At 55.9% G+C, this 23,053-nt stretch overlaps 1 protein-coding gene across 9 annotated transcripts in view; it reads left to right on the top strand.

The window, feature by feature from the left end:
* The window catches only part of NAV1 (neuron navigator 1), a 252,915-nt gene that overhangs the window by 83,467 nt on the left and 146,395 nt on the right, over window positions 1–23,053 (top strand). For 8 of the 9 annotated variants that reach the window (XM_045982386.1, XM_045982385.1, XM_045982384.1 and 5 more), the window contains exon 4: window positions 11,984–12,778. The exons of the other annotated variant lie outside the window; for it this stretch is intronic. In XM_045982386.1, the coding sequence (XP_045838342.1) occupies window positions 11,984–12,778 (795 nt within the window). The remainder of the gene's footprint in view (window positions 1–11,983; window positions 12,779–23,053) is intronic. 9 annotated transcript variants of the gene reach the window in all.

Genomic DNA, 23,053 nt, shown 5'->3' with positions numbered 1-23,053 from the left:
CCAGCCATCCGTGGAGAGGGGACGTGCAGACAATTGACTAGAAAACACAGAGCGAGTTCAGGGGCAATGCTATTAGCTCTCCTGTCAGGGCTCAGGCTGCTCCATGCCGCTGTGGGCCAGAGGAGGCGCGGGTGTTCGGTGGTCTCCGGAGGCCCAGTTTGGATAAACAGGGTGGCCGTCTGGGACCAAGTAGACTTCTAGGAGCTGAGAGGGGAGGTGATCATTATACTGCAGAGCGGTGGCTAACACTTGCTGTGGCTTCCTCTGAATCAGGCACCGCCAATAAGCACCTTCAGTCCTTGTCACAACCGCGTGAGAGTTGGAACAACTCCCCAGCTTCTTATCCTAGCTTTACCACTTGCTAGCTGGACAGCCTTGGGTGAATGATTTAACCTCTCTGTGCCTGCATGATGATGATAATACCTTCATGATGAGGACCAAATACACCAATGTATAAAGTGCTTCAGGAGCCCTGGGACAGAGTAACTGTTTAACATGTGTTATTATTTGTTACCGAGGGGAGTGCTGTTACTAACACACCCATTTTACAGATGAGGAAATGAGGAAAGGCTATGCGACATGCCCAGGGTGGTCCAGCCTGGATCTGGACTTCAGTGGTCGTGCTCTTAGCCACACATGCCAAGACCTTGCCAGAGAGGAACATGTCGCAAGTCCTGGGATGCTCCCCCCCCGCCCCGGGGGAAGGGCAGTGAGATGAACACCAGGCCAGAGCCTAGCTCTAGGAGGAGCCTCTGCAGGACGAGGCCAGAGAAGTGAGGTCACCTGAGGTACCCTGTTGGAGGAGCTTGAAACAGAAACTAGAGGGATCTGGATTCTATTTGTCAGGAGGAGGAAGGGGGAGGGAGGAGGCTGAGTGACTTCTCCCCAAGGCAGCATTTGGCTGGGAATGGGATTAATCTCCAAGCAGTGTATCTGACCCGGTGGGAGCCATTTTAGTGGAATGTCAGAAATAGAGGAGCCTGGACATCCTGGACGTGCCTCCCCCCCACCGCCAACCACAGTGCTCCCTCCTGAGATTGCTCCCACTCTAGAAGGTGTGCGAGTGGCTCTGCGTGACCTGAATACTCCGAACAACGCAGAGGGCCGACGGGGCCTCACTTCCTGCGTCCTGTTCCACCCGAGAAGACCAGGGAGTTTGTACTACCCAACTGCAGAGGAAATTCATACCCATCCACGAAGTTTCTGTTAAGTACTTACGAGGTTCCGGGCACTGCTCTAGACACGCGGAGGCCATCCCTGATGGAACAGGGGAGACCTCTGCCCTTGGGGAGCCTGTGTAGTGGTCTGGAGGAGTGCGGGGTACAGCCTGTGCAGCTAGATGGGATCCGCTTGGTAGCCTTGGAGAAGCCCCAAGTCTGGAATGTGTCTCCCATCCCCAGGTAGGGCAGGCTCTGGCTTCCTGACACCCGGTAAGAATATAAACAGCCGCAGTCTGCAGACCATCCCCCTTCACCCCAAGTCTTCAGTACTAGGAAAGACGAGTAGAAGAGGAAGGTGATGAACTTTCCTCCGTGGTTCTCCTAGAGAATTGTCCCCTGTACCCCATACTTGTCTGACCTCAACTCAGCTTCCTCCTGGCAGGCTTCTAGAGATTCACCTCTCCCAACTGAGAGGAACTGCTTTAGTTCTTCCTGGGAAACCCTGGCCTCTTGTTTAGCTCAGTGTGTGCCTGTGGGCCACAGGAAGGTTCTGAGGAAGAGGATACATACTGGGAGGGGGTAGGACTGGTTACTAGGAATCTCTCCAGATCCGACTACCCCGTCCAACTTCAGAGCGTTATCCAGGGGGGCTCTGGGGCTGCTAGAAATTTCAGCCATGGGAAGAGGAAGGAACCTGAACTATTTGCTAAATGTTCACCACTGTCCTTCCATGACCCATGGAAACTTCCATGACCAATCCAGAGAAACCCCACTTCAGTGGTGCCCTAAAGACTTGTCTTCATAGGTCTTTGTCCCATCCCTTGAGACAAGAGCTGGCCAATCCTCTTCACAACTGCTGAGAAACAGGGTCTCCCTGGGAAGGCTCGGGCGGATGGAGAGCCTACAGGCAGCTTCATCTCAAGGAGCACCAGCTCCAAGCAAGGCTTTACTCTCTCCCTCTGGCACCACTGAATGGGCAGAAACTGGAACCCAGCATCCCCCCTCCTTCCCTGTACTCCCCCTGTCCCCTTGATAAGAGGATTAGGGCCCCCCACTGAGAGACCTCCCCCGCCCCCAAACAATAAGGCCTCCCAGCAGGCTTCCACAGAAGGAGCTCTGGGGAGAGGCAGTTGAAGACAGTGAGCGACATAGACACAATAAGCGGGAAGATTAAGTGCTGAGAATTACCCCCAGTCATAATATTCCTTGTCCTGAGTCCTTTAAGAGGCGGAAGGAATCAAAACCCCGCCTTCCTGTGTGTGGCTCCCGGGCTGTGGGAGCCCTGTGCTTCAGAGAGAGCTGAAGAGAATGAAAGGTTCAGGGCAGAGGGAGGGTCAGCGAATGTGGGGTCATCCAAGCCCTGGTGGTGGTGGGGGGGGGGATAGTGGTAATAGGGGACAGGTCAGGGAAGTGGTTAGTCTTAGTCATCCCTTCTCTCAAGAAAACCATTCCACCTCCACAGAGGGCTGGAGAAGCCGACGAGTGTGTTCTGGTGGGGAGAATGATCGCGGTCCCATAGGTAAGAGAACTTTGCCAGCAGGAGGAGAGCTCATCCCCATCACAAGTGGAGGGAGAACAGCCCTCGCATTCACATAAAGTCTGGCTCAGTCCGGGGGCAGGAGCTTGACCCAGTAAGCTCCCTCCATCCTTCCCGCCTGAGAATCTGGGTTTCCATGGAGGCAGGAGGAAGCGCAAAGGCGGTTAGCTCTTTGGGATGAAACCAGGCCGGGTGAAAGGCAGAGTTCTCCTCAGGCTTTGAAACTCCCACCCATCACACCCATGACTATTCTTAACACCTGCGGAGCAATTTTTATACACTAAGTAATTGCCAGCGATTATCCTATTAAAATTCAGTGAGCTATGAATCCATGGCATTCCTATGTTAGGTTTAAGGTCTCTTTAAAAACCTAACAAAAATTCTCACAAAGCGCAGAGGTGCGCACTGAGAGGATGGGCATAGCTGCGGTACGGGAGGGTCTTTGTCTCCAGGGCAGTGGAGGGTCCCCAGCGGGTCCTGGGTCAGCTGGGTGAAGGTTTCTCCCTGCTCTTGCAGTTGTTTTTAACTTTCAAGCATCAGGAACCTCTTTCAGAATCTGGTTAGGGTTACGATGTGTCTCCCCAGACAAACAGACTCTTCTTCACCTCACAAAACTTGGTTTCCTGGGCCTTCTTAAACCCGTTTGTGAAACCGGACTGGAAAGTTCTCATCTTCTGTAATAATATCACAGTGTTGGCCTGACAGCATCAGGTTGGGACCTTCTGTTTTTTCTCATCAGGTTTTTGGGTTTCCTTGGCCCACAGTGAGATAATGGGATTTATTGCAAATGGGTCGGTTCTGCTCTAAAGCAGAACGTTGAGTATTATCTTGGAGATTCCACTTAGTGTTGTGATTCAGTGACTTTAAAACTCATCAGCTTTGCGTGGACAGGTTGGATTTGATTCTGGGTGTGCCCGCAGCACAGGGTACATGCACCCAGGCCGTTTGCCTGTCTCCAGCCAGCACACGGGCACAGCTGCACGCACACAGGCCACCCTCCTCTTCGTCCCCGCCTCACAGGCCTCTGGTCGCCATGACAACGGATCCGGGCTGGTCCTAGTCTAAGGCCAATGGACCTGGGTGTTGCAGAGCTCATCTGGAGCCCAGTGTGCAGTGAACACCCCGACGGATATGTATGGGACAGTTGCCATGGCAACATACAAGCCAAACACATGTGGGAAACATCTCAGACTTCTTATCCTGGTCTCTTTATTAGCCCAAGGAGCACAGGGATCTGATTTTAAATGAGTGCAATTTCAGAGTCGTCTAGATTAGGTGTTTTCCTTCGGCCTTTCCCTGCTGTAAGAACACGGGCTGTGAGAGTCAGGGTTCTCCACCTCGTACTTCCGCCTAATTTCTTATGTGAGCAAAGAGAACACATTTCGTCACAGGAGAAGAGAAGCATTCTCTTAAGGCCACATAGCAAGTCAAGAAGAGAACCAGGATCTCCAAGACTTGAGAAGAGGGAAGTCCTGAAGGGGTCCTGTACTTGGTACTGCCAAGTCCGCTGGACATGACCAGGACCCCAGGACAAAGGGCATGAGGCTGAGCGATCAGGGGACTGGTGGTGCTGTAGCTCACCAAGGGAGTAATCCTCTGTCTTGTCCCCACTCCAGGGCCCCGTGGGCCACTTTTAACGTGACTGCACTCCTAGACGCCCATGCAGACCTCAGGTGCAGTGGGCATCCAGGTGACAGGGAGCAGGGCTGGGATTAGACCTGGACCAGAGGACAGGCAGGAAGCATTGGAGGGCAAGGTGGAGCCAGAGCCGTGAAGACCTGGAGTGCCGCGCGGGGTCAGCATTGGCCCCTGTCCCAGCAGGTGTCAGACTTGGAGAGCCCTGTCCTGCACCCTGTCCACCTACACCCAGCTGGACATGCGGGGCTTCAGGCTCGGGTCCTGTGTCCTTGTATGACAAGAGGTGACTTCTTGCCTTCCAGGGTCTACTCTCCGCCCTTCCCATTTCACCGCTGGTAGGCTCATCCTGCTTCTTCCCTGTCCTGTTGGCCTAGAGGCTCAGAGGACCTGCATCCAGGCTGCTGCGAGCTCTGAGGAATGTGGGTTGTAGTTTAGAATGTCTCAGCATTTCTACCCTCCTAGAATCTCTCCCTGAGACAGTTAGGCCAGAGGGTAGACTAAGGCCTATGATCCCTGGCTCTACTCCCAGCCTTTGGTTTGCTGAGCCTGATTTCCCCCCAACAGGCAGGCAAATAGCAAATCTCTTCTGAGCCTGCCCTGTTGACCTTGTGGCCCAGAAGAAAAATTCCCAACCCCTGGGCTTGGGAGCCTCCTGGGACCAGAGAGGCTGAGCCAGGGCCTTGCAGAATCCATATTTCTACCAATGAATGCCCTGGCAAAGCAAAGTAGTCAGTGGATTGGGAGGAAGCAAGTGGATCAATCTGGGAAGACTTCCTGGATGAGGCCCTTGGAGGTATGAGGAAGCTGGTGTGTCCATGTTGGACCACTATGTCCATTGGCTCCTTTTCTTCTGCAGATGGCAGCAAAGGATGGGGTTCAGATTCCATATTGCCAGGGAACCCGGGCTCTGAGGACACCTTGCCCACTCTTGCCTCTGTCTCCCAGAGTGGGAGCAAAACTCTCCATACCTCCAAGTAGAGCAGACATAGAGATGTTAGAGGGTCTCAGTTGTGATATGTCCCCGGGTCATTGCCCTGAAAAACTGGAGCTTCCCTTAAAGGGGCAAAGAAGGGATCTGCTGGCCTCCCTGTGGCCCAGGGCTGCAGAGAAGGAAGCAAAGACCATTGCTGGGCCCTCATCCCAGAGCCTGGTTCCCGTTCCAGCACACCAGCTGCAGTGTCTCTCGCCACAGGGTACTGAGAGGTCACTGCTGTTTACAATCTGTTCTCAGATTGCTGTTACACATCTGTTCTCAGTCACGCATTCATTCATTTACTTGGTCGTCATTCACCAACTATTTCTGAGAGCCCACTATGTGCAAAGAGCCATGATGGGTTTTGAGAAAAAACTCATAATCAGTAGACCAGCCAAAGATGGATCCTTGGGAAACACAAACGAGTGAATGAAAAATGTCGGCTCTAGATGTTCAGAGGTTATTGAAGTGGTCACAGTGAACCGTGTGGAGAGAGTCAGGGAAGGTGTCCTAGGGGAGGGCCGTTCGGCCTTAGGAAGGGCCGGGGAGAACAGAAAATTCCAGTCCTTTCCCTAAAGCCAGCTTCTCCTCAAGTCTTCCTACCTTGACTGATGGCTGGTCCAGTCTAAGAGTTGTCCAGGCCCAAATCCTTAGGGTATGCCCCATTCTGTCAATCCCACACACCCACACCTGGTCCATCAGCAAATTCGAACGGCTTCAAAATAGAACTAGAGTCTGACCACCTGGCACCACTACCAAAGTCACTACCCCCTTCCAAGCCCCCGTCCTCTCTCACTTCGGTTGTTGCGACTCTTCTGCCCATGAGCCTAGCACGGCAGCCAGAGTGACCCTTTCCAGGGAGAGGCTGGGTCCTGTCACTCCTCTGCTCCCAACCTACCAGTGACGCCCATCCTACTCAGAGTTAAAGTCCATGTCCTTGTCATGACCTAGAAGGCCTTCCATGGGGACCTCATCGCCTGCCACTGTCCCCTCCTTCGTGGGCCTGGTGTACTCTCCCACAGGGCATTTGCTTGGGCTGTTCCTTTTGCCTGGAAATCTTCCCCCAGATATCCATATAAATTGCTCCCTCTCTTCCTTCAGATGTTTACTCAGATGTCACCTTCTTACTAAAGCTTCCTTTGGCCACCGTACTGAAAATTCACCCCCTACCGCTGGATATTGCATATTCCCTTTCCAGCTCTGTTTACTCCTGAGAACTTTGTAGTGGCTAACATTTCTCTCTCATTTGTTGTCTGTGTCTCCCTTAGACTGGGAGTCCCACAAGGGCAGGGATTTGTGTCTGTCCTCGAGCACTCCTCATAGCTGGCACCTAGCAGGCACTGCACAGGAGATGAGCAATGGGGAAGTGGTCATCTGGGTGGAGACGGACGGTGCCGAGCCCCGGCCATTTCAGCAGCCTCCGGCCTGGCCTTGTGCACATTTTCTGTGCTCAAGAAGTCCCTGCTGATGGGTGGCATGACTTAGGGGAATGACCGGGCAGAGAAAAGGGCAGAAGGGGGTGGAGGGCTTTCCACAAAGGCATCGGTATTGGAATCTGCTAGGGCAGTGATGAAGGAACTTCGTTATAGGGATCTGAGGTGGGTAGACTTAGAGGTGCCTGTCACTCATTTGGCCTGGCCCAGGCTGGGTGGGCTAGGCTTGCAGAGCCATGGGACTAGGCGCTAGCTCGTGCTCTCCAGATCGTGACTGTGAGTTCAGATATCCAGAAAACTCTTCCCTCTTCCCTGCTCTGACTTGGCCCTTGATGGAGCCAAGTGTGGACTCACCAGCCCACTACCCCTCCCTCGGATCCCCTCTTCTCCCCAAATCACCTTTCAAGGTCAACAGGGTGGAGGCCGCCCACCTCTCCTTTCTACATTTTCCTGTCCTCCTCGCTCCCCCATCTAAGGGGGGAGCCCGCAGACCCCCCCAGACAACCTGGGTTGCATCTGTTTCCCAGCACATAGTGTGAGAATGTAAAATCACACAGCATGCCTTTTCCTTGGCTATGTGCCTATGTCTTCATTCCTCAGATGGCTTCAAGTTCTCGGTCAACACATGTGGCCAAATCAGTCACCCTACCTCATCACAGAAAGTGCCACTGCCTTTGGAGACAGAGGAGTGGGATGGTGAGTGGTTCTGGGGAACTGGGAGTTGGGGACGTTCGTTCGTGATATCAAGCCAGCCCCTTTCCCACCTTCTCTTCAGACACGAGCAGGATCCAGTTGCCCTCCACAGGGCACTGACATCATCAGGACCCACTCCCTCCCCAGGCAGGCCTCTCCCTCATCATGTTGAGAAGGATCTCTCTGATCGGACCATCCCCAGCCTATCTGTTCTGTGGTTTGGGGATAGCGGAAATGGCAGAGTGGGAGGGGCTCGGGGCGGGTTTGGGGGTGGTGTGACAGGGCAGGTCCCTCTCTTTTTAGGAATCACTCGAGGAAACATTCTGCACATATTGGCTTTATTGACTGATGCTGGAATGGCTGTTGCCACGGCAGCAGAGGCTCCCACTGCAGTAGAGCATGGTGGGAAACTCAAGGGATGTGAAAGGAATCAAAAAAGAACCAGAGAGAGGGAGAGGTCGCACTAGGGAGCATCTGAAAGTTGCAGAATGCCAAGATGACTATTTAAAGAGGCCCCCACATGGCCATGGCACAGCCCTTTAGAGAGTGGCAGCAGGAAGATGAACAGAACCCGGTGGACATGGACAGAGAGGTCCAGCACTCGAGGGGATTAGCGCTGAATTAACTCATGAGATGAGCATGGAAGGTGTTTTCCATCTCATGAACTGACAGGAGGCCTCTCATGCAGTAGGTGGTTAGAGAGGGGATGGAGAGGGGCTAGTGCCTTTCTTCTGGATGATCCTCTCTCCTCGAAGGAGGCAGAATTTCAGGAGCTGTTTATTGAAGGAAAGGCAAGGAAAGGGCTTGGGATTGGGGGCATGGGCTATCCCTGGAGAGGCAGGACAGAGGGGGAAAAAAAAGGGAATAAAGATGAGGAAGAGACAGGGCTTGCGTGCAGGGACCAGTGAGGGCTGGAAGAAAGGAGGGTCAGCTATTGGGGACAGTGGGCATGCAGGGATAAGGAAGGGCAGGGGGACAGAGCAACAAGTGGAACAGTGCCTCGTAGTAATTCTGAAGATTAATTTGACAGGAGCAAACCTGCAAAGCTACCGGAGACAAGAGGCCAAATAAACCTGGGGAGACAGTGTTGGGTCTGCCTACAGAAGTAGGCACTGGGCGGGATGGACCGCAGTGGAAATGAGGGTTTTCAGCCAGATGGCAACCAGTTAGTTTCTCCTCGTCTGCTAAAGAGAAGATGATTTTATATACAGGAAAGATACATAGAGACAATAAGCAGGAGCTACCATACCCTGGTAAATCAGAGAACTAGGATCCCCAGATTCTCAAATCGCTATTTTTAGGAGAGGTGATGTTCCCACATGATTGAATTAGGTGTGTCTGGTGCAAACTGGAGAATGATCTCGGAGTAAGGAGGAGGACTTGAGAAGTGATTGTTTGCAGTTTCTTTAAAGGTGGGGGCTGTGGGATAGGGGAGGAAGGGCGTGGTTACCTGGACACTTGGCACTTGACAGTCCCTTCCCTGAGCTGGGATCTTGTGTTTGGGCATAAGCATGAGGATCTCATGCTTGCCCGGAGAGAAAATCCCAGGACTGGCCTCACCCTTTGGTGCCTGGGGAAAGTTCTGGCACAATACTGCCTAAGTCCCTTTAACCAGATCTCCACTGCTTGTCATTCCCTACCTGAGATCTCAAGCATTGCTTCCACTCCTGAGTGTCCTAAGTGCTAGACGCAGACTGCAAGGCCAGTCTGCATGCGCCCCCTGGACCTTCTGGTAAAATTTTTGCACCCGACCCTTTGCTCCTTTGAGGCAGCAGGGCATGAGGCTGAACAACCTCTTGCTTCCTGCTCTCCTGGTCTGAACCCTTCTCTGTTTATACTGCTGAGTATTCCAGGAAACCTTCAAGACCTCCTCCACCTGTCCCGCCTGCCAGCACAGTGTCTCACTCCTGCACTCCGTGTTCAGCACCTAGTAAGGAAGTGCCGGCCTCTGGGGTTATGACAGTGAATGAGACGGCCAACGTCCCTGCTCTTCAGGGCTTGATCTCTCTCATGTCACTCCTGAAATGAGTGTACACATACCTGTGTCTGTCTCTCTGTGATGAGTGTGTTGGTGTATGTGACATTGCTTTTTCGGTCTCTCTCATGTCACTCCTGAAATGAGTGTACACATACCTGTGTCTGTCTCTCTGTGATGAGTGTGTTGGTGTAGGTGACATTGCTTTTTCACAGTCGGGATGATTATTTTCCCAGATCTGTGTTGTCTGTCTTGTGTTCCCTGTCAGACATCGAATTCCTTGAGGGCAGAAATCTCCATCTTTCTCTGTACCAACCAAAGCCCAGCCAAGGGCCCATGCTTCTTACCAAACACCCCTTTGCTTGAGAACGTGTGTTCTTAGTGCTGTGGTCAGCACAAACTCTCGGTGATGATCCCTGTCCTTCCAGATGTTTTGGTATCTCAGTCCAGCCCTGGAATTATGGAAGTCAGAGGCCTGGGGACACTGCCAGGACCCAAGAGTCATGGAGGGGACAGACCTGGTGTACAGCACTTGGGCCTCCTAATCCATGTTACTAACACAGCTGAGGCCTCTTTTCCCTTCGAGGCACTGAGAGACACAGTTGTGTACCCAGAAAGCTTCAGGGCTGGTGGCGGAGACAGACATGCACACTGATACCTCTCACACCAGGCAGGCTGTGATGATTAGCACATGGGTGAACCATAAGACCCAGGCACAGGTTCTTCAGATTCTAAGGAGACAGACAGGAAGCTAGAAAGAGGGAGGTTGGGGGTGGGGTGGGCAGATAATCTGATGGTTAGCACATTCTGGCCAAGCGTTTTTGGGGTGCCTGGCTGGCTCAGTTGAAAGAGCAAGCACATCTTGATCTCAGGGTCATCAGTTCAAGCCCCATGCTGGATGTAGAGATTACTTAAAAAAAAAAAAATAGATACACTAAAAAAAAAAAAAAAAAAAAGAGTTCTTAGGGCTTTAGGGCTTTACAGTCCACAGTGTGTGGCTCTGTCTGGGGCCCACCTCTTCTGGAGCAAGCTTTGCTGCCAGAGACATCCCCTCTGCTTTCTCCTGTCCCTCATTTTCTTGCCCGAGAACCATTTGCTCAGGTAACTTGGCACTGACCTGGGAGGCCATGGGAGAATGGGCAGTGTCGCCCTCTACCGAGAGACAGCCAGAGGCCCACTGCTCCAACCCTCTTGGCCTCTACCCCTTCCGCTCCCATCTTTCTTCCCTGAGTCCAGGTGGGAGGAGGGAGAAAGGCTCGGGAAATGTTGTCTTTTTAAATTGCTCTGCAGTCCCACTTTAGATCAGGCCTGCAGGGGACCCGTGCTAAGCCTCCAACTGATTTCCTAGGTTTGACAAAGCGCTTTACAATGCCAAAGCCCTTTTACTCATTAAGCTGGTATTATAACCACTGTTAAGAGAAGAGAGCCAGCCAAAGGGGTGCAGTGACTTTGACAAGGTCAATTAGAATGGGAATCCAATCTCCTGATCCAGGCGGCTGGTCCTTTCCTCCATGCCCTGAGCCCCCTCCCTCGTCAGCCCTGGGCCTGTCTCTCCGTGCCACCCCTATCCCATCCCCTTTGCCCTACCCTGGGGAGTATCCCCAACCTCTGGAGGGCAGCCGAGAGCCTCCGAGACTGAAGTACGATGATACTGGGAGTTTCCTGGAGGGAAACCGCTAAGGTTTGGAGTGGGGGTGGGGGAACCAGCAAACTGAATAGGACGGCTTCCCCAACCCCTCTCCCAGCATCTCTCCCCGGCCCACGAGCCCACCTATCCCCCGCGTCATGAGCTGCCCTGTCTCAGTCCCTTTTACCTGCATCCCACATCTGCACGACAGATCCATTTCACTGCCCCCCACACTCTGGGCGCGGCAGAGGGCCACGGTGCCCTCCGAGAACTGGTCCCGCCTCCGCGTGGAAAGCTAGGAGGAAAACTGGTGGGATCCTTTATCCCCCCCCCCCGACCCCCTACCCATCCGCCCCTGGAGCTCTGCTGCAGATGCCACCCCCCTCCCGAGCCAGAAATAGACACACACTCGCTCTCCTCCACCTCCCTCCCTCGCGCACACTCCTCCCCTCCTCCTGTTTGCTCCTCCGCCTTCCCCTCCCCGCCTTCCTGCGCTCGGAGCTGCAGCCCGCAGCCTCTACTCAAGCTGGCGGGCGGAGTGCCACGAGGGAGCTGCCGGGCAGTGCTCGGCCAGCGGGACAGACGGGCGGGCAGGCAGAGGGCCGGGACCCGGGCATCGAAGCACCTCTGCGCGCCCGCGGAGCAGCCGGGCTTCCATTCTTCCTTTGATTGATTTCTAAATTTTAATTTGTATTTTCCCCGCCCCGCCCCTTTTCCTCCGACCCCGCCCCATCGCCCCACGGTTTCCTTGCTCTTTCCTTTTCCCCTCTTCCTTCCTTGCGTTTCTTTTCCCTGCGCCCTCGCTTGCCTGTCTCCCTCCTCCCTCGCTCCCCCCTCCTCTCCCCATCTTCCTCGGTTTCTTCCGTCCTTTCTCTCCCCCTCCCCTCCCCCGCCTCCTCTTCCCTGCGCTCCCGCCCCCCCCCCCCCCGCCCCCGCCGTGCCTGCAGACGCGCGGATCTTCCATGCGCTCCTCGCGGGCAGAATGCTGGGCAGCAGCGTCAAGAGCGTGCAGCCCGAGGTGGAGCTGAGCGGCGGCGGCGGCGGGGACGAGGGCGCGGACGAGCCTCGGGGCGCCGGTAGGAAGGCAGCAGCGGCGGACGGCAGAGGCATGCTGCCCAAGCGCGCCAAGGCGCCCGGCGGCGGTAGCGGCATGGCCAAGGCCAGCGCAGCCGAGCTGAAGGTCTTCAAGTCTGGCAGCGTGGACAGCCGAGTCCCCGGCGGGCCTCCCACCTCCAACCTGCGCAAGCAGAAGTCGCTAACCAACCTCTCGTTCCTCACCGACTCGGAGAAAAAGCTGCAGCTCTATGAGCCCGAGTGGAGCGACGATATGGCCAAGGCGCCCAAGGGCTTGGGCAAGGCGGGGTCCAAAGGCCGCGAAGCTCCGCTTATGTCCAAGACGCTGTCCAAGTCGGAGCACTCGCTCTTCCAGGCCAAGGGCAGCCCGGCGGGCGGCGCCAAGACCCCCCTGGCTCCCCTCGCACCCAGCCTAGGGAAGCCGAGCCGGATCCCGCGCGGCCCCTACGCGGAGGTCAAGCCGCTCAGCAAGGCTCCTGAGGCAGCCGTGAGCGACGATGGCAAGTCGGACGACGAGCTGATTTCTAGCAAGGCCAAGGCTCAAAAGGGCTCCGGGCCGGTGCCCTCCGCCAAGGGCCAGGAGGAGCGCGCCTTCCTTAAAGTGGACCCCGAGCTCGTGGTGACCGTGCTGGGAGACCTGGAGCAGCTGCTCTTCAGCCAGATGCTGGGTAAGTCCTGCCTCCCCGCCCCACCCCTGCTCTCTCCTAGCCAGCTGCAAGGGAAGGTGTGGGGAGAGCGCAGCCCCCTCTCTTTTCTCCTCCTCCCGGTGGGGCTCTCCAGATTTCGGTCAGGTTGTGAGGGGGCATTGGGCCCAGATGTGCAGGGCTGGCCTCCCTCCAGATGCGCGTGGCTAAAGTGCGCCTTCTTAAAGATGTCACCGGGCTGCCCGGGGTCTGTTCTGGCCTGAGGTGAGGCTGGACAATGGCGTGTGTGTGGGGGGGTGGGGTGGGGGGGGGTCACAGATATTCAGAAATAGAGCCCATTAGCTTCCTGTAATTTTAAAGCCCAGAATCCTAATATGGCAAAATCGGGGGCTGATGGAGACCTCAGTGGTGTTGTGATCTGTGCTTGGCGAGAGAGCATCCAGCTTGGCTAGGGGAGAGCCCAGTGAGAGCCCGGATCTAGAGGACAGATGTGGGGAAAGCAGATGTGAGGGCTGTTTGGCCCCAGAGCAGAGCTGAGGCCCCACTTCCTCTGTGTATCCTCCGTGGGAGCGCGAGTCGGATTTCCCGGGTGTGGGGGTTCTGGCAAGGAGACACGTCTGGGGCCAGGGGGCGGGCGGGCAGCCAGCTGTGTGCATCTGGATGTTCGTCCTGTACCTCGGCCCAGGCCCAGGCCCAAATCCCTACCTCCCAGGTTTTTTACAGAGTGTGGAAAGGTTTGAGGTCTGGCGCAGAGACTCCTGGTTGACGGGGAAGCCTTTGCCCTTTGGCTAATGGAAGCCGAGCGGGCGGGAAGGGAGGAACAAAGCTTGCTCGGGCGGAGGAAGCGCAGAGAGCTGCTCCATTGTTCTCCAAGCCCGAAGAGTCTATGCAAAAAACCCAGAGCGGTCCCCGGAACTGCGCTTGCTTTCCGGCGGAGAGCCCTTGCCCTGAGAGGGATAGGTCCGGGATGTGCAGGACGCAGGGCTGCCGCGCCTCGGGAGCCGGCACGGGTCGCGCAGGGGCCACGGGAGGACCGCGGCAAGGCCGGGAGCCCCAGCGGGTCTCCTAAGCTCGGCGGACTTGTTGCGGTGGCTGGGATGTGGGTCCTCCTGCGCCGAGGGACCCGAACCCGAGCTGCGGGGGTACCAGGCAGGCTGCCCGCCCCGCTGGGGGCTGGGAAGGGGCGTGTCCGTGCGCGTGTGAAGGGGCGGGGCCGACGCGGGCTGCGGTCCGAGGACCGGCCGGAGGAGCTGGGGCGAGTGGGTGAATGGAGAATGGGGTTGTTGGACTGGCAGCCCTGGAGAACGCAGAGCTGGAGAAGACTGGTTGGACCTGCTGCTGTCATCCCCGGACCCCCAGACCCCGGGGTGGCCAGCATGAGCAACCGCTGACCAGGGCAAGAGCCTCTTGGAGCGTTGGATGGGGAGCCTCTCCTGGCAGGCCACATTCGGGCTTTGCAGCAGCGGTCAGGAGACTGGACAAGGGCAAAGAGGGGAAAAGCAGCCTTTTCCCTAGGAGAGCCCTTCCTGAAAGCCCCGGCCTCGTCAGGGATAAGGCGGGATTGGGGGTTTGGGGGTGCAGAAGCTGGCAGGGCAGCCTCCTGCTGCAAAGGGAGAGTGCCACCTTTTTGCCAGCCGTGGCCCTCGAGGAGCTTACAGTCTAATGGGGTGAAACAGACAAGAGATAAAATTCCAGACATCAGGACGACCATGGAGAAAATGGAAGGGGACTCTGTGATGGAGGAGGACTGGCAAGGAGAGCTCTTCAAGCTTAAGGAGGTGATAGCTGGATTGTGTCGGAGGCAAGAGGAAGCACAGGGCAGGGCAGGGCAGGGCAGGGCAGGGCAGGGCAGGCTGGTGGAGGAACATTCCCTAGGCACTTGGAAGTGGATATGGATGGGGTGTGGATGGTCCTAGAGGAGAGGAATTGAGTGTCTGACTGTGTCCTCGGGAGGGGAGGGCAGTGACAGGGACTCAGAAAATTAGAGGGCACAGCTCCCTTTTCAAGGTCAGGGCTTCACTTCTTTGGGATGTCTTAGCTGATCTGGGCTGTCCCCAGACAGGCAAGACCCAGCACTGCCCCAGGACCTGGCTGCCTCCTTAGTTGTTCTTCAAGAGACAGTAACCTCGGAAACCCTGACAAATAGTCTTAGAGCTGGCTGGGGGTGGCGGTGGAGGGCAGGAGATGGGGTGGGGGGGAAGCTGAGCTGGGGTCCCTTACTCCTGGTCAGCGGTTGTCATTCCCAAAGCACACTGGGGTCTGGCGCAGTGAGAGGTGCCGCAGCCTCTCAAGAACCTTGGAGATAAGGAGAAAACACCCCCCTATCCCACTTCCCAGTTGGGGAAATGCAAGGTCAAAAGCACCGAGGGCTCAATTAGAGCCAGCTCTGAGTTAGTGATGGAGGCCAGGTTCTGCTTGTGTTCCTAAGTCACTGGCTCCATCTGGGAGGCCTAGTTGAGAAAGGGGAGTCAGCAGGTTAGGAGGGGCCTGACCAAGGCACGTGTCTCTGGACATGGGACACCAACCTGCCCCACTGACCCTGCAGAGGGGCTGAGGGGCTAAGATCTCTGCTGGGAGGAGAGGGTGGAAAGTCTGGCAGACATACGAGATTCTTTGGGGCTGTGAGAACCAACGTGGGGGTGGGGCATGTGGGTAGGATCTGGGGGGACAGTGCTTGGCATCACAGGGTGGTGGGGAGGGAAGGGGGTAGGAGCTGGTGCCCTCAGGCGAAATCTCTCTTCTGTGTGAAGGTGAGAGTTGTGGTAGAGGGTTGAGGAGCCAGGGGACAATAGAGTTGCTCAGTGTCTCCAAACCCGGGAAGGTGTTCCAAGTTGTCAGGACCGGCCTTCACTGGAGAGCAGGGTGGCCTCTGAGAAAAATGGCGGCCTCGATGCCTCAGGATGGTGGCTAAAAACAGAGTATTTGCTCCCTACCTGGGAAGCTGAGGGTCAAAGTTCATGTACCCCTTAGTACCATCCCAGACCCAAGAAGCTGCCAAAACCCAGTTTGTGGGGGAAAGAGGGTAAGGGAGCCCCAAATAAGAGCTTTTCTGGAATAAAAGAGAAGAGCTGAAATTCAGTCACTCTCTTCTCAGAAATCAGCTGGGACCCAGATGGTCTGGGCAGGCTCCTTGCCCCTTCCCGTGCTTTGGAAGCTGCCAAATAACTAGGGTCCCACCGGGGAACCCTGGAAACTTAGAAGGCTGAAGGGTGAGTGCCCAGGGGAAAATGGGCCAGTTCCAGGAGTCAGATGTCTTTGGACCCTGGCCGATGGTCCACATCAGGCAGTTTGGCTCCAAGAGGAAATGTCACCAGACCTGGGCCTGGGGGAGTGTGGGAAGCTGCGGTCCTGAGTTCCCTGTGTGGAAGTTCTGAGCTCTGCGACCTCCTCTAGAACCCAGTTTCCCCATTTGTGAATGGAAGAGACCCTCTCATGGCTCTTCCCTACCTATAGTGATGGGGAGGGGGCTGCGGATGAAGATGGTCAGACTTGAAAATGCCCCAGGCCATTTCAATGCAAAATACCATCCCAAACCACACTCTTCTTGCCTCACCAGCCCTGGGCCTAAGGCTCTCAAAGGAAAATCAGTCTGTTGACTCCCCACACATTCAGCGTTCCCTTCTTCAACCCTCTAAGTAAAGGGACAGAGTGGAACAGCTAAGGCAGCCCAAGGTTAGGGTGTCAAGGAACCAAGGAATCCAGGTGGCTGGAATTCCTGGTCCCACTTCTTCAAGAAGGTGTCTGGACCAATGGGAGGGGTTACCATGGCAACAGTGAGGCTCTTGGAGGCTCAGGGCAAACAGAACAGGGTAAGGAAGTCCGGAAGTCATCCATTTCTAAGCCAATTGGTTGATGTTGGTTTTAGGGGGGTTAGGGTGGGTTTTACTCTAGAGAATGTGTTCTGGAGTGGTTTGAATAGGGGAAGAGAAGAAATTACTTTTTCTTCAAAGCACTGGGGGGTCTGGGTGGGTAGAGTAGTTATGGTGAGTTCTCCCAAAAGAGCTGATGCCCAGAGGAGATAGGTGATTCGTGCAGGCTCGCCTCGGACCCTCAGGTCAGAGGCTCCACGCCCAGAGTCGCTCCTGAGGTCTTCCCAGGGGTTCCTTGGTGGCCTAGCAGGAACAGGAGGACAAATTAGCTTTCCCCTGGGCCCAGCAGTTCATGGGAGGATGCTCATAGGTCACAGGCAGAAGGAAGGGCTGTGGCATAGTGTGGGGGTCTGAAGGTTAGCATGCATGTGGGGAAACTGGCCTAGAACCTTCCATCTCTAAGGCCTCCTGCCTTCCTCAAGGTTAGCACTGAGGAGGACATTTCTTTTCTCAGGTGCTCAGAACTTTTTCTTCTCTGTCCAGGCTTAGTGCTCTCCACAGGCCCCATCCAGGTCCTCGCACGGCAGCCACAGCTCTGCCTCTGAGAGATGGATGCATGAGTAGGTCTTGGGGACAGTTCCTGTGCTCTGGGGAGAAGCAGATGGAGCCGAAGGGCCTGGAGCTAGCATCTCTGCTTCTCATCTCCCACTCGGGGAGATGTCCTTTCTCATCAATGGTGGCTCCAACCCCAGGCCATAGGCCCCTTCTAGATGTAGATTGAGTGGGTAACAGGACTAAGTCGCCTGGAATCCTGGGGTGTTTCCCCATACTTCCCTCCTATTCTATACCCCCCCACACATACATCTGCTGCCGTGGCTCCAGCTGCCCCCCTCCCCACCCCAGCCATGACCTGCCCCCAAACCTAGGCTGCCAATGCCAGATATTCTCTCCTGCTAACTTCCAGTCTTTCTCCTCTCTGGAGCTGTCCCTCTGCACACACACACACCCACTCCTCACAGCCTCTGAGCCCAAGTGCTGAAGGTGCAGTTTGCTCCTTGGGGTTCAAGTTGCGCCAGTCCTGCATTGAGCAGGGGGAGCAGAGCCCCCAGGCTCCCTAACTGCCGCTGAGCACCCTGCTGCCGATCCATCTCTACAGCTCGCTGCAGTGTCTCCGTGCATGGCCAGGGAGAGAAAAACCTTCTCCTTCCCCACTTTTCCCTGGGATCTCACAGAACCACAGAACGGAAATGTCTAGTTGAGCCACCCACACCTAAAGCTGAAATTAATCCCTCTATAGCATCAGAGGCAGGTGGGTGTTCTGTTTCCACACTCCTAGTGACAGAGGGGCTCACTACCTTATTTCCCTGGAAAGCACTCATTATCGAAGAGCCTGTTGAGTTAAGCGTTAAGAGTCTTCGTTCTGAGAATTTCCACCCCTGGGTCCAGACTTGCCATTTGGATCCTTACAGGTTAAGCCAGCCTGCCTTTCAGAGGCCCCCTCTTAGATTTGAGGTCAGACACCCAGCCATGGTCTTGTTTTCTTAAGATTTTATTTATTTATTTGAGAGAGAGAGAAAGAACAGGTGGCAGAGAGGGGCAGAGGGGGAGAGAGAGAGAGGGAACTCTCTCTTCCCCAAAGAGCAGGAAGCCCGATGCCGGGCTCGATCCCAGGACCCAGAGATCATGATCCAAGTAAAGGCAGACGCTTAACCGACTGAGCCACCCAGGTTCCCCACCTAGCCATATTCCACAGCATCTTTTCTCCCTTTGTTACCTACTTTCTCCTTCCATTTGTCTTTCCTTTTGGAATAAGACTTGAGAAGGAGAGGAGCCAACCCCTTCACCCTGGTTGCTGGGCCTAATGGAGTCCTGCGCCCCACCTGGTAGAGTGTTCTCGGGGTCCAACCTGCCCTCCTCCCCACAGCCTCCTCTCGCTGCTTGGAAACCCCGCGCCAGCCAGTGGAGGGGAAACGGCCGCCACCTGGTTCTGATTTGCAATGGCTGACCTCCTCCCACACCCTGTTTGGATTACCCAGATGCGTTTGAAGTCCCTGGAGCCTGCAGCCTTCCCTCTCTTGCACAGGAAGGGCCGGGGGGCCAGGCACAGCTCACTGGCTCTGAGTGGGCACGCTCTGTCCGTAGAAGCCCTTGGAATGTTGTGGTCAGCCCTCCACGCGGACACCATCTCCCACACCTTCCCTCGCGTTGCTTCTGGGGACCGGGCCTCCTGAGACAAAACAAGGGCCCTCAGGGTTCCATTCTGCCTCGTTGGGTGCACACAGGGCTCTGCTGCCTTCTGACCTGCAGAGATCAAGGGGCAGACTGGGAAGGCGCCCCCGAGCTGTTTCTGTTTCCTGGCTGGAGGCTGAGGGAGGAGTAGCCTTGTGCCAAGGGAGTGTCCGGCACGGTCACTGCCATGGCGAAGTGTGGGCACAGCACGTGTGGCTGGAATAAGAGGGGTGGGTCAGGGCTTCTCATCTTTTATCAGGACCTACGCCTCTGGCAGGAGGAGGGACACATTGCAGAGGTGAGGAGCAAAGTGAAGGAGAATGGGGAGCCAGCTGGAGCCCCCAGAATCCTCTGGCGTGTTGCAGTGCTGCGGTGGTGGGTGGGGGTGTGGGAGAGTGTGGAACCCGGCCCAGTGGCAGGCTGCAGGTTCACCCCGAAAGCTTTGGCTCCAGCAGGTCCCAGGCTCTGGCTGCCGGCTCTGTTGTTCATCATGCGTTAGACCCACAGTTGTCCAAGCCAGCTCCAGCCAAACCTCAGCAAGGCCACCAGGGCTCCCCAGGGGCTGGGCTGGGCCTGGGCCTGGGCCTGGGCCTGGGCCGTGGTCGGGTCTATTTTAGACATCTCAATGACACACTTCAGGGCCACTGGAGTGGGCGCGTTCTCCGCAGCCCTCTAATTTCTGGGCCGTAGCTCTCGCTCTGGACTTGGGGTGCTCGCTCTTATGCCCTGAGGATGTGGAAACGAAAAGCAGGCACAGCCCAGATGACCCAAGGGATGCTGTCAGTGCTGCCCGTGTTGGTCCCCAGGGAAGCCGGGTCGCCTCGTGGGTATCCAGTTGGGGTGTCGTCACGTGTGATCTGGTCTGGGAGGTAGAGTGATGTCCTAAGTCCCAGATGTTTTGATGGAGAGCCGGCTGTAAACGGGGACCTCAGGCTGGGTAGGAGCCCAGTAGTGAGTGTTGAAGGAGCAAGGCTTGGGTGAGTGTGTGGAGGTACTGGGTTCACAGGGCGTATGGCAGACAGCGCGAACCCTAAGAACGTAGGTGAGGGTGGGAGGCCGGGTGTGAACGCTGGATGCCCAGGGGTTAGTGCGGGTCCTGTGGAACCCTCACTGGGCTCCGGCAAATGTGCACAGAGTAAAGGTACGTTTGTGTGCTTGTGTTGTGTGTATGCGGGAATTGGACAGGTTTGAAAGAGTCTGAGATGTGACCAGGGTGGAATGATTTCCCTCAAAGGGACCCCCAGGCGGAGGCCACAGGGGTTCGGTCTCCCTGGCTTCTCTCCCAGAAGGGCACTGTGAGTGCCTGGGGACTCCTTGGACTCCTCGGACACAGGCTCCTTTTGCCCTTGATGACTCACCAAACAGGCCCTTCCCTTTTGGGGAAGCTGGCAGCCACCCAGGAGGCCTTGGCTTTTCTCTGCAAGCTCCAGAAGCTGCCACAGGGCCTAGGACTCCCACCATCCCAAACTGAGGAGCTGCCTCCCAGGAGATCTGAGACCTGACTCTGCTGGGGGAGCCAGTAGGCCCAGAGAGGACAGTAATCTAACGGCAGTAACACGTATCCATCACTTGGCATGTAAGAGGCATTGTTCTCGTTCCTGATGTGCAGTAAGTCAGTGCTCACACTCATCCTGCGATCCTGGTACTTACTAATGAGGAAACTGAGGCACTGAACTGTAGGGAATCTGCCCCAAGCTAGTGGAGCAGGTGAGCACCAGAGCCAGGATTGGAACTTAACCCCTGCAACACTGCTGCTTCCAGGAGCCTCGAGACCCCCACCCCCACTGAGTTTGATTCCAGTGAGTTCAGAATTAACCTCTCAAGTGTTCCCTCTGGGCAAAGCTCTGTGCCCCTGAGGTTGAGGCTCTGGGCGCTGCCTCCTAGCTTCTGACAGGCTAGATGAGGAGACGAGAAGGACTGCACTCATTCCTGTGCCAGGCAGTGGTGGCAGGTGCTGTGACCAAGTTTAGAAGGGCCAAGGGGACCAAGAGTCGGTGCGTGGGGCGAGGGTGCGTGCACCGGGGCAGCGGGCGAGGAGGGGAAGCTCTGGAGAAGTGATGTGGTCTCAGAGGTTGGGATCCCAGCAGCAGATATGGGAGGGACCAGAAGGTGGAAGGAGGAGGTGAATGAGGGGCTTGATCGGGGGGTCCTGTCTGCTGGAGGAGAGGGGGCACAGAAAGAGAGGGACTGAGCCTGGGCAAATGGACAGGGGCATGACGGACCCGAGTGGACGGCACTGGGGCTTGACTGTAAGCTCTGGGCGACGTTTAAACAGAGGACAACAGTCAGGGTTTGCCCAAAGGATCCCCAAAGGAATCCAATGCCTGTTGGTACTTTGGAGAGGCTGCTTATTGATGAGATCAGCCAGCCTGGGGGCTTCTCAAGTTCTGAATCTGTTTGCTTAAGTGAAGATTGCCCTTGCTCCCTCTGCAGAGAGAGAGGACGTCTCGGTGCCCAGGGGTGGTCCCTTTGATTAGCAGCTGCTCTGATGGGGCCCGAGGTACAGCTCCCTAGCCCACCCAGGGCTTGGCACTGCACCCCTCCCCCCAGCCCTGGGGCGTGCCCACAGCAAGGCCCGAACCAGACTATACACAGGACCAATGCATAACCCACCCTGAGGGTGGGCGTAAGTAGTGTGGGGGCCACATTTCAGCTCCTAGCTCACTTGTTCCATCCAGGATGCCTTCCTGAAGGAGTTGGAAGTTGGGGAGCTATTTAAAGGAATCAGAAATGCTTGGCACAAGGGAAGATGCTTTCCCGTCCTCCCGCCTTGCTTGGATGGAGTGGGAGGACTGGATTAGGACTAGCTGGCTTGGGAGCCCTTGGAGCAGATGGTCCTTCAGGGAGTGAAGGGAACAGCGCCCCCACTGCAGGGTAGAAGGGCCCCCAGGGAGTGAGGGCGCCCTGGTGAAGGCTGAGAAACCTTACTGTACACTCAAATCGTCACCTTCCTCTGTTCTTCACGATGCTGCCAGATTGCTCCAGTTGCCATGTCCTGGACGTTGCCATGGGGTTCTGTTGTTGCAGGAACGAGGGTGTTCTGTCATAGAGGACTTGGTTTTGTCCCGGAATCTGGGCATCCCCAAGAGGTGTGGTCCTGGAATTCAGGGGTTGCCTGAGTTTGTATGTAGACCCTGTCCTGCATGGATGCTCCCTGGCCCTGATGTGTTCAGGGGTTGCCACCGTGCTCACCGCTTGGCCTCCCTGTCATCCTGCCCCTGCTGCAGCACCTGGATAGGGGTTATGGCAGCAGAGAAGGCAGCAGTGGGGCAGGGAGACAGGCCAGTGCTGCCTTGAAGGACAGCAGCCACCATGAGGGGTGGCCTTCTTGGGTGCAGGGACAAAGCTCGGTCCCTGAGCTGCCTGACACCCCACCTACCCAGTGGGGTTTGCTCACAGCAGGCAGAGTGGAGAGGCTGCCCCTGCTCTCGCTGCCACCCCGAAGCCCAGGAATGCGTGCTCAAGGCTGCCCTGCTTGGTACCCTCAGCTAAGCTGGTGGTTTTGGGGCCTCCAAGGGCCTGGCTGCAGGGTTTGGGCTCCGTAGAAGGAAGTTCTCAGTGCCTGAGACTTTAATCGAGGCTTTGGATTCTGCAGGAAGGTCAGAAACCTTCATCCTGAGGGTCCGTGGTGGACCATTGAACACTCATAGACGCGAGTCACTGGAGATTAGCAAAATCATAACTAGCATCTATTGAGCACTTACTGTTTGCCAGCTCGGCTGAGGGCTTTGCTTGTATGAACCCATTTCAGGGGCGCCTGGGTGGCTCAGTGGGTTAAAGCCTCTGCCTTCGGCTCAGATCATGATCCCAGGGTCCTGGGATCAAGCCCCGCATCGGGCTCTCTGCTCAGTGGAGAGCCTGCTTCCTCCTCTCTCTCTGTCTGCCTCTCTGCCTGCTTGTGATCTCTCTCTATATATATAAAATAAATAAAATCTTAAAAAAAAAAACCCATTTCATCCTCACAATGAGATATTAATCAAGGGTCACATGCGAAATATTTCACAACTCTTGGAGGCTACAGAACTGGAGGAATCCCGGGGGGCCCTCCACTATGCCACATGTTAACTCTGTGGATGCCAAATGTGGAAGTCCCCGAGGAAGGGACCGCGAGATCAGGGTGGCAGGAGGAGCACCTGAGGGCCCAAGGAAGCACTCACTTTGCCTACTGGTATGGGAGCGTTTCGTGTTTTTTTACCAGCCAGTGCTGTATGCCCCTCCTGGTGCATTTCTGTAGACTGACCACCTGACTCTTGCACAAGAC

The sequence above is a fragment of the Meles meles genome, chromosome 17, assembly GCF_922984935.1.
Source record: "Meles meles chromosome 17, mMelMel3.1 paternal haplotype, whole genome shotgun sequence".
NCBI lineage: Eukaryota > Metazoa > Chordata > Mammalia > Carnivora > Mustelidae > Meles > Meles meles.
Note: the sequence above shows the minus strand (reverse complement) of the source record. Positions and strands in the feature narration are given on the sequence as shown.